This window comes from Catharus ustulatus, chromosome 4, assembly GCF_009819885.2.
Source record: "Catharus ustulatus isolate bCatUst1 chromosome 4, bCatUst1.pri.v2, whole genome shotgun sequence".
NCBI lineage: Eukaryota > Metazoa > Chordata > Aves > Passeriformes > Turdidae > Catharus > Catharus ustulatus.
Genome location: NC_046224.1, coordinates 32072248 through 32082026, shown reverse-complemented (window position 1 = coordinate 32082026; position 9779 = coordinate 32072248). Strand labels below are relative to the sequence as shown.

At 38.9% G+C, this 9779-nt stretch overlaps 1 protein-coding gene across 1 annotated transcript in view; it reads left to right on the top strand.

The window, feature by feature from the left end:
- Positions 1–9779, top strand: part of PPP1R3A (protein phosphatase 1 regulatory subunit 3A) — a 29503-nt gene continuing 19724 nt past the window's right edge. Inside the window, exons 1-3 of the mRNA XM_033058391.1 lie at positions 1–180; positions 726–824; positions 3085–3896. Of these exons, the coding sequence (XP_032914282.1) occupies positions 3103–3896 (794 nt within the window). The 5' untranslated portion in view covers positions 1–180; positions 726–824; positions 3085–3102. The remainder of the gene's footprint in view (positions 181–725; positions 825–3084; positions 3897–9779) is intronic.

Below are 9779 nucleotides of genomic sequence, written 5' to 3'. Positions count from 1 at the left end.
CCTTGGTCCAAGATGTACCCAAGCACAGAAGGTTGGCATCTCTCCTCTTGCCTGTGCCTCTAGCCTCCATGTCCCATCATGCTTAACTGGACAAGTTACCTTCCCATTTACATTTGTCTGTGTTGCTTTTTGTAAAAACATAATGAATGCAGAAGAGGAAACAGATTTTCACAGAAACAGGTGTGACTAATAAGCTAACAGTGTCATAAATACATTCTCCTTGTTTGCATAATTACTACAGTAATATTTTCTTAGATTATGTTGGCTGAAGAAATTGAATTCCCATTAGAGTAAGAAGTTTCATTTTCCAAACTGTGCCTAATTCACACAGTGCAAAGTCAAAATGTGCATGTAGCAAATTAGCTCAAGCTCTATGCAGAGCCATAATCAGGAGCAGGCAGACATGGTGCTTCTGGAATCCCTCTGAGAAAGACTTTGGACTCTTCTGTGGGGAAGTTCTGGAGATTTCACTTCTTTCTTAGACAGTCGTGAACATGACTGGATAGCACTACTATCTGTATTTAAACAAGTAGTCTTTGTTCAAATGTTTTTACAGTTTCCCTTGTTAAAAATGCATCATTGTAAAGCACTAGCTCAAAGTCAGTAATATCCCTGGAGTGTAGGAGTTATGTAGTTTATGGTAAAAAGCTATTTAAAAAATATTTTCTGATATTCTATTGTCTCAAAGTATGATTAGGAAATCAGGAATGTTTTTGCAATTGCAGGTGGGATGGCTATTGAAGGGTTTTTATGGAGTGTTGGTAAGACCTGGAGATGTTCTTATGGTGCAGGGGAGGATGCTTCATCAGAAAAGATGATTTGTGGTAAGATGCTGTTTACCTTATTGCCTGGAAATAGACACACCCAGATGAACTTTAGAGCTACCAGTGGAACTATAACAACAGGAGGAAGGATTTCAATTCTTGAAAAATTAGGTTTCTATCCTGTACTGAAATCTCTGATGATGCTACTAATTCTGTCAGTCTCTGGCATGGTTAATTTCAAGATAGTCTTGCTATATATCTTAACTTGTACTGTACTGTTAGATTATAGTGTAGGCTTACCCTTTGATCTATGCAAGGGAAATAGGAAACATTAAATGATGTGATGGAAAAAGGTGACATTTTGAGTTCAAGGTCTTTGTTCTATAAAGACTGAATCTTTCCATGCATGGAGTGCCATAAAAGTGAAAGTCAAAAGCTATCTGAATAAGTTGATTAAGAAGTCACTGCTTTGTTTCATATCATGGGTAGCTGTCCTGCACAAGGTTGAATGCCCTTTCAGAAATTTTGTGTCTTTCTTCCTCCTGTTTGTAGCTGTATGAAAAAGGTTTGAATTTCAGAGTTGGCTGCTCAATTAATTCTTTCAGTTGCTTTTCTCTCCATTTGGCTGGATGATGCTAAATGCAAGATTATTTCATAATTTAATCAATGGTGAGCTCAGCCATATTTACAATGGTACATTACAAGTTCATTTTCAGTGTACAGTAAATTCACGAATACAAGCCGCAAGGAGTATAAGCCGCATATCCGGTGTGTTGGCAACATTGATGTCTTTGTCAATAAATAAGCCGCACCCGGAATATTAGCCGCACTTCAGTTCGCCGCGAACTTTCACAAAGTCATCATTTAGTAACACAATCGCGGGATCGCCGGGGCTTACTGGCTTACTGCCGACCTCGGAAACATTGTTTCCAAGTGAAAAAAGACACACCCTTTATTTACAAGCCGAAAAAGACAGGAACAATAGTGTGGTCATTTTGCGAGCATTCCCAATGGATCCGCGTTGCCTTTAAACAGACGCTCAGCCACGCGGGCAGGCAGCTGAGCTCCGAGCGGAGCCACATCTCCGTGCTGGCACAGGAGCGGCCATTGTAGCCCTCGCGGCCCGCGGGGGGAGCGGCCGCTCTGGCCCTCGCGGCCCTACGGGGCGAGCGGCCGTTGTAGCCCTCGCGGCCCTGCGGGGCGAGCGGCCGTTGTAGCCCTCTCCCTGGGAGCCGAGTGGCCGTTCTACCCCTCTCCCTGCGGGCTGAGTGGCTCCCCCAGCCCTCTCCCTGCGAGCCGATCGCCCACTTCATCCCTCTCCCTGCGGGGAGAGAGGCTCCCCCAGCCCTCTCCCTGCGAGCCCAGCCAGCCCCGTAGCCGCACAAGACTGAAAACACTTTAAAAAGTACAGAGAAATATCACACACTTTTATCGAACTGCCGAGGTAACTCGCCGAGGTAACTCACCCCGATAACAACCCCCGCCCCTCAGTAACGCCGCCATCCACTGGCAGGCAATAAGCTGTTCTCTGATTGGTTCATCGTCGGAACAACGGGAAACCATGGATTTCAAACTGTTTCGGCTCAGGACTGGACTGGTATGATACTAGGTAAGGGCAGATATCACATTTTTGTTCATAGATTAGCCGCACCCAAATATTAGCCGCACTTCCGGGTTTCCACCAAAATTTTTGTCTAATTACTGCGGCTTGTATTCGTGAAATTACTGTACTCACCTCAATGTTTCATTGTATTCCTGGTTCATTGAAGGGGTGATGGCCAGTCCTTAGCTAGAAGAACCTGGCATAGTCCTAGTATCTGGCTCACTGAGTCTGCGTGGTATAAAGTCAGGACAGAATGTGACATTGCATTTTATATGTGGAAATATTGCAAAACTGGCCTTGAAAATACATATAGGAATATTTTATCAATATAGAAACTATTTCCATGATGAAGTATACATCCTAATCAGAGATTAATCGTTCCTCATTAGTGCAATATGATGAATTTTTTGTGCAACATAAGTTGATCATCTTAAAATAGCTCTGTGTAATTTAACTATGCAAAGAAGACATTTAAAAACTGTCTTCTTTGCATAGTTAGCAAATAGATTCACATAAAAATTGGGAATATTTGAAATGTGCCACTGAAATTGTAACATCTAATACTGTCAGATGGAGAAAGGCCAACATAGCTTGCACACCATAACATCTATTAATAGGCCTGACTCCCTTTTGCAATGTCAACTGTAACATTAATCCTTGTTTTAAATCATAGTATCTCAAATAGCAGCTGGTACTAGTTGTACAGTTCTCTTTCAGTTTATATCAGAGAGCCCAATGGAGTCTTTCGAAGGACCTAGTCAGGTTAACAGTGCTAACTTATTACAAGTCCCCACTGGAAATGATTTCACTTCAGAGGATGAAGATGTTAACATTGACATTAAACTTCGTTTCTCCCCACGTCCCCGAAGACGGAATTCCTCAGCTTCAGAGGAAGAGGAGGCAGATACTCCCACCAACATCTCAAGAAAAGTTTCATTTGCTGATGCATTTGGGTTTGATCTTGTGTCTGTTAAAGAGTTCAATATCTGGGAATTTCCTAATACAGGAGAAGAAAATTATGTAGAAGATGAAGTTTTCCCTCAGGAAGAATATTTTTTGTCCCCGCAGTTTACATTACCTGTTTCTCAAGAAGAACTTTTACAAAAAGTGCGAGAGCAGAAAGTAGTGTTGGAGTCAGTCCTGCTCCTGCCTGGGATTACCTCTATGAATGGCATTATACGAGTCCTCAATGTATCCTTTGAAAAACAGGTGTATGTTCGAATGACATTGAATAACTGGCTCAGTTATTATGACATCCTCGCAGAGTTCATGCCTAATACTTGTGGTGGTGAAACAGATCAGTTTTGCTTTAAGATTTCTTTGGCACCTGCTTTCCAGGAAGATGGAGTTAAGGTGGAATTCTGTATACGCTACGAGACATCAGTTGGTACCTTCTGGGCAAACAATGATGACAAAAATTACATATTAATTTGTCACAAGAAAGAAACTGTGCCCAAGGTGGATAATAAACCCCAGAAAGAGGTTACAGACAGGTGTCTTAAAGGCTGCTTAAAGACAACACAAAGCAGGTGAGGTTACACCTTAATTTTTGGTAATTTAGAATATAGCTGGATAATTCTGATTTTCTATGTGTGCATACTAAAGTCAAAACTGCCCATGTTATTTTCTTTATTTTTGTTTTTTTTTCTAAATGAAAAATTAGACCAAGACTTGTTTTCAGTAAAGTGTTTGTATATATCAGCCAGTGGTTTTCTACAGACATATAAGTTGGGATCATAATTTTATGCATGCCATTCATTTGAAAAGTAGTGTGAGAGTCAATAAACCCTCTGTGCACTGTGTACCAATTCTGATCTCTGTAGGATATAAACTGAGCTGACATCAATGAGATCTTTGTTCTAGACTAAGGTGGCTGTATAGTTAAAATAATTTGCATCCACTTCCTTTGTAAGTCAACCAAAAAATTTGAAAGCAAAACAAAAGCTGGATTTTCACACAATTTATTTCATGGTTCTTTCTCTACCTGTAATTATTAAATCAGAAATGGCACTGCTGGTTCATGAAGCAGAAGTGGACAACTTAGGGAAGGATCCAGCAATTAAAATAGTACAAACTTTTCTGCAAGTGGTTGGGCTATTCTGCAAGTTGTATATTAGGGCTATAATTCCTTTTCCCTGCCACTGCTTCATAATTCTGTTTCACAAATGGTGAAATGAAGTGTGTTTTATTAGGCAGAATCAGCAATATATTAAAGAAAAAATATATAGAATTTATCTTCTGTATACTGTTCTGATTAAATATAGACAAGTAATATGTTAATTATAAAGTGGCAGTGGTTAACTTATACTTTAATCACATGTAAAGAGAGACACTTATTAATAGTAACTTCTGTTTTCCTACTGTTTTTAACCTTTCTGTTAGCAAAAGTGTTGCATGCAAAAAATCTAATTATCAATTATTTTCCTCCCCAAATTTACTATAAATCAGTTGGACTTCTGCAGAATTAAATCTGTATTTTATCTGTAATGTCCTTTGCAGTACTTGGATGCCAGAACTAAGTTAATGTTGGGGTTTTGAAATTATAATATAATGTAATATAATATGATATAATATGATATAATATGATATGATATATGATATGATATGATATGATATGATATAATATGATATAATATAATATAATATAATATAATATAATATAATATAATATAATATAATATAATATAATATAATATAATATTATATTATATTATATTATATTATATTATATTATATTATATTATATTATATTATATTATATTATATTATAGTTTTAGTTTCTATACTCTTTCCAAATAAGATAGTGCTGTTTGATTTCACTGGTGCTCTTCCACTGGACTGAAGTGGTAGGGAAGGGGGAACAGAACTGCAGCAGTGGTGGGAGCCTAAGGAAAGGGGAGACAGCCAGGGCTTCCTTTGTGCAGAGCCTTCGTTCCAAAACAACACCTGCTGTGCTGGGAGCTTCTGCCAGCCTTAATCACACATTATTGTGCACAGGAGAGGTGCACAATATGGCTTAGTGCTTGTATCAACACCACAGGGTAGGAGCCACCCCAAGGCTAACCCAAGACCTGGTTCATAGCTAGTCCATAAAGCTCTCCTGACAGGTGTCCCTTGGGCCAGCTCTGGAGCCCTCATGATGATACTTCCATGAAGAAACATCCCAGTATGTCAGAGCAGAGGGAACAATGCTTTTGCATGTCCTGTGGTAAGTTCCTGGCATTTGTCTCTGGTTTTATACATAATTTCTGTGTTTTAAGGAATGTCACATGACCCATTCTGGATAGGTAAGATAGCCTGAGACACCCTGCAGAAGGGCTGTGATATCAAACACCACAGGCATGTGCAGACAGTATGACTCCAGCCTGAGCTGAGGTAGTCCACAAGGGACAGGTGATGGACATGGAGAGCTGAGTCTCAGTTTAGTGAGCCCTGGGCTTCCAGATGGTTTCAGGTGTAACCTGAAAATTTAGGTATCTTTGGCATCTAAGGTCAAATGACTCCTACATGTTTAATTCCCTAAAGTTTCTCATGACACGCATAATGGTAGCAAAAGCTGTACAAGCCTTCCTTCTGGTGGATGCTCTTTTACATGGATATACTAAATTATTTATGTGTAAGTCAGACAGAGAGCTGTTTTACAAAATGGGAAAGGAGATAATCAATATAAAATTACTTTGTCTCTAATCAGACTAAAGAGTTGTCTCCCTCTATGTCAGACTGAAGAGGAATGCATATGTGTGCATGTGTTTATAGATACATATATATGTATGTATATATACATTAATGTGTATATTTGTGTATACATTAATGTGTATATTTGTTCTTGCAGACACATATACACTTGTATATTTAAAATACTTAAACCAGTGGTCAGATTCTTGTCTACATTAGGATCTACTACACATTTCTGTCAAACAGTTAACAAGCATGCACTTCCAAGACTCTTTAGTGGCAGAAAACTGTACAGAGACCTTAGAGTAAATGCAAAAATTAGCTGAAAGTATCTTTGGAATATTGTTTGAGTGGTCACCAAGGCTTCTGAAAGACAGTTCTGGCAGTATGTAATCCAGGACTAATTTTATGCTACAGGGACTTCTTTGACTTCACAAGAGTCACAGCTTTTGCCAGTGTAAATGAGGTCAGCATTGGGGCCTTTTGTTTCAAAAGAACTAAGATGCCAACTTCCATTGCTCACTTGTTTTTCAAAGTGTCTTTGTACATGTTGCCCCTTTGAGTGAGGAGGAACACCCTGCAGACATCTGCAAAAGTACCTCATTATTCTCCTTCAGACCCTCATTAAAACTCCTTTGCTTTGATATGTCGAAAAAAGCACAAGGAAAACAAAGCCCCCAAAACTGGCAGAGTGAGGCTGCTGATGTGCTGTTACTCTTCATCTCACGTTGAGCAGTGCTGCCCATTTACCAGCTCTCTTCCACCATCCTGTCTCTCTCTCTCTCCTCTTATTTTTAGTTGGGATGATTAACTCTGCAGTATTTATATATGCTGTGCTGTGTGTTTATAGCATAGCTAGCTTGTCCTTGGAGTTGCAGCGTTGTAAATAGATAGTAAAAGCAATTTTATCTATGATTCTCACAATGAAGTGGCAGGTAAGGAATATCCATACCCATGAGTTGGACATCTTAAAGATTTCTTTTTAGCAATCTGAATAGAAGGATAATTTTAAAGGACACTAATTTAGGCCTCTATTTCAAATTTAGAAACTTGTAATAATATTTTAATTTTTTTTTTTAACTCTTGGCTCGGAGATATTTATACTTTCTCTTAAAATGTGCAATTTACCTTTCCAGTTAAAAAATAAGACATAAAAGGATCATGTTTTTTAAGCAGAGAGTCTGATCTACTCTAGGGCATTGTGTGGCTCATTAAATGTCATTAGCAAGGATTAGTTGTGTTAAGTGAAAGGAATAATACTCACTTTCAGAGAAAGTTACTGGGGAAACACAACAGTAGGACTATTTCAAGTTTCGCTCAAGAACATGATCCAGGGCTAAGATGAGTGAATGAGGGAAACAGAAATAAAGAAATAAAATTTAAAAGTGAACTCAACCCTCAAAAGTTGCAAAAAAAATTATAGTAAAAAGCAAAACTTCATCAAATAATTAATTCTCTTTTTTTGATTCTCATGCTTTTGGGATATGGATAATGATTCTGAACATGAATTCTTCCCAGCCCTCAGATTTAGACCCCATGATTGTATTGTGGACACCAGGCTCCTGCACTGGTCTGATCAGACAGGAACTGGTTGGGTGTTGTGTGAGGCAGACTCCTACAGATCGTGCTGAAAGGTGCAGAGATAGAGTTATGGAAGCCATATCCCCTGCCACTGGGGATGCTGCATCCCATTTCTGTGCTTGGCCTTGGTTTGCCATCTGTCCAGAGCGAAAGTGACAGCACCAGGAAAAATGGCTAAGCGTGAGAATTGTTTTACAGAAGGGTATCTATCATGTCTTTGGACTCCTGTCCTCTGACAAGGAAGAGGAAGGCAAGTGTAACTCTCTGAGCCCATAAATACATCACTCTGAACTGATACACAAGTGTATCACTGTGATCCAGATCATATTGACCCTGTGCTTTTTTAAGAAATAGTGCATCCATTGCCCTCCCTCCTTGATGCCACTTTAAAACACAATACAGAATAGGGCAATGGCTCTTACAAGACCTGCCCTATGTACAATACACAATGAGAAAGAAGAGATTAAAACATGTCTGTGGGCTGCCAATGCCAAATCTGACAGCACATATACTGAATGGTCTCTAAGCAACTGTCAGTGAGAAAATGTCTTCTGTGCATGAGTACCTTTCCTTCTTCAGCTGCTGATCATCTCCTTTCTGATGGGAGGCAAAGGAAGTAAAAGTTGCTGAAGGACTTCACTGTGCTCAGTCAGTCTTCCCAGGCAGATGGCAGACCAGTGTCTGGGTTGTGCTGAGAAATGCAATTTTGCTTCAGCTCCTCTTGGCCTTTCCCACAAGCTCATGATGTGATTAAAAAAAGAAATCAAAGGCTTCAGATAAAGAAGTTTGGAAATAGTCTCTCATGCACTTTGTGGGAACAACTGTATCATTCCCCTCTGGTTAATTTAAAACATGGCATTTAAAATATATTCCCTTTTAATCCTTGTTCTTTTGATTGTGAGTCACCACAATCAGGAAGGGAAAAGAAGAGCAGGAAAGGTGTTAAAACACACATCATCTTTGGGTACCTCTGTTTAATCTCAAGGTTGATTCTGGCATTTTAAGTCATGGGTTGCATCTTGATCAGCATACAGATAGGGGATTTGACTAAAGTTTATTGCTATTAATAGGAAGTGACTGCAGTCACTGTTTTTACCAGGAGAGCAGCTGCTAGAGAAGCTATCCATTCACAGGGAGCCAGCTAAGAGGAACACTCCTCTCCCTGTGTTTAACGTGACAGTATTCCCAGACCTTCTCTTGCCTCCTGGTCATTGCCAGTCTTTCTCAGTTGTAGAACCAGGTAGGACTGGCATCAAAATAAGACTTTTCCACATACTTGAAGGCCATGATTATCAGGGTCACATGATAATTATTTGAGGTGCTCTAAAATATATTATTGAGACAAGTGGAATAAAAGTAAGCTGTGGAACTGAGTTTGTCTCAGCATTAGAAATGCTTCTTAACAGCAACTTTAGAGTTATGTTTTGAGGAAATTGCTGTAGCCTTACTCTCCAAAGTAATTTAAAATGAGCTAAGATAAATCACTTGAAAAATATGCTATAGAGAACAATCCTACTTGGCCAGAAACTACACTCAATGGGGTTTTTTTCTGTTTAATCATAATATTTCAAATTAATATTTGAAATATGAAACTTATTAAAAACCCTAAAGATAGATATTTAGGTTAATGGCTTAAGCCTTTGAATGCTATCACAGAAGTGTTAAAGAAAGAGATGGAAGTTGTGGATGAGAATGGCATGCACAGACAGACACATTCTTCCTGTACTTGTGGTCTCCTAATTAGAGAGTACCTGAAAGCTGGAAACCTGTCACACTTTTGCTTTTGGAACTGTGCTACCCGTCTGCCATCCATTTATTGCACTGAAATATTAAAAGAAGCTTTTAAAATTAAAGGTACCAACACATGAAAATAACATGTTGCTGTACTAGCAATCCTAGTGTAGTATTTACACTGGAATTTATTAGTATTAGTGGTTTCTCATTTATTTCCATGATCTGCTTTAGAAACTGCTCTCACCAATTCTACAGAACAGAAATTTGTGTTCTATTGTATGGGAAATATTGGTTGCTACAAAGCCTTTTCAGTTGTTTGCATGAAATCATATAAAACCAGTGCTCTGTAATCTGGGTGTCATTTCTCAGCTGTTATAAGTACTTGTATTATACATGCATTGCTTGGCTTTAGACTTGTAAGA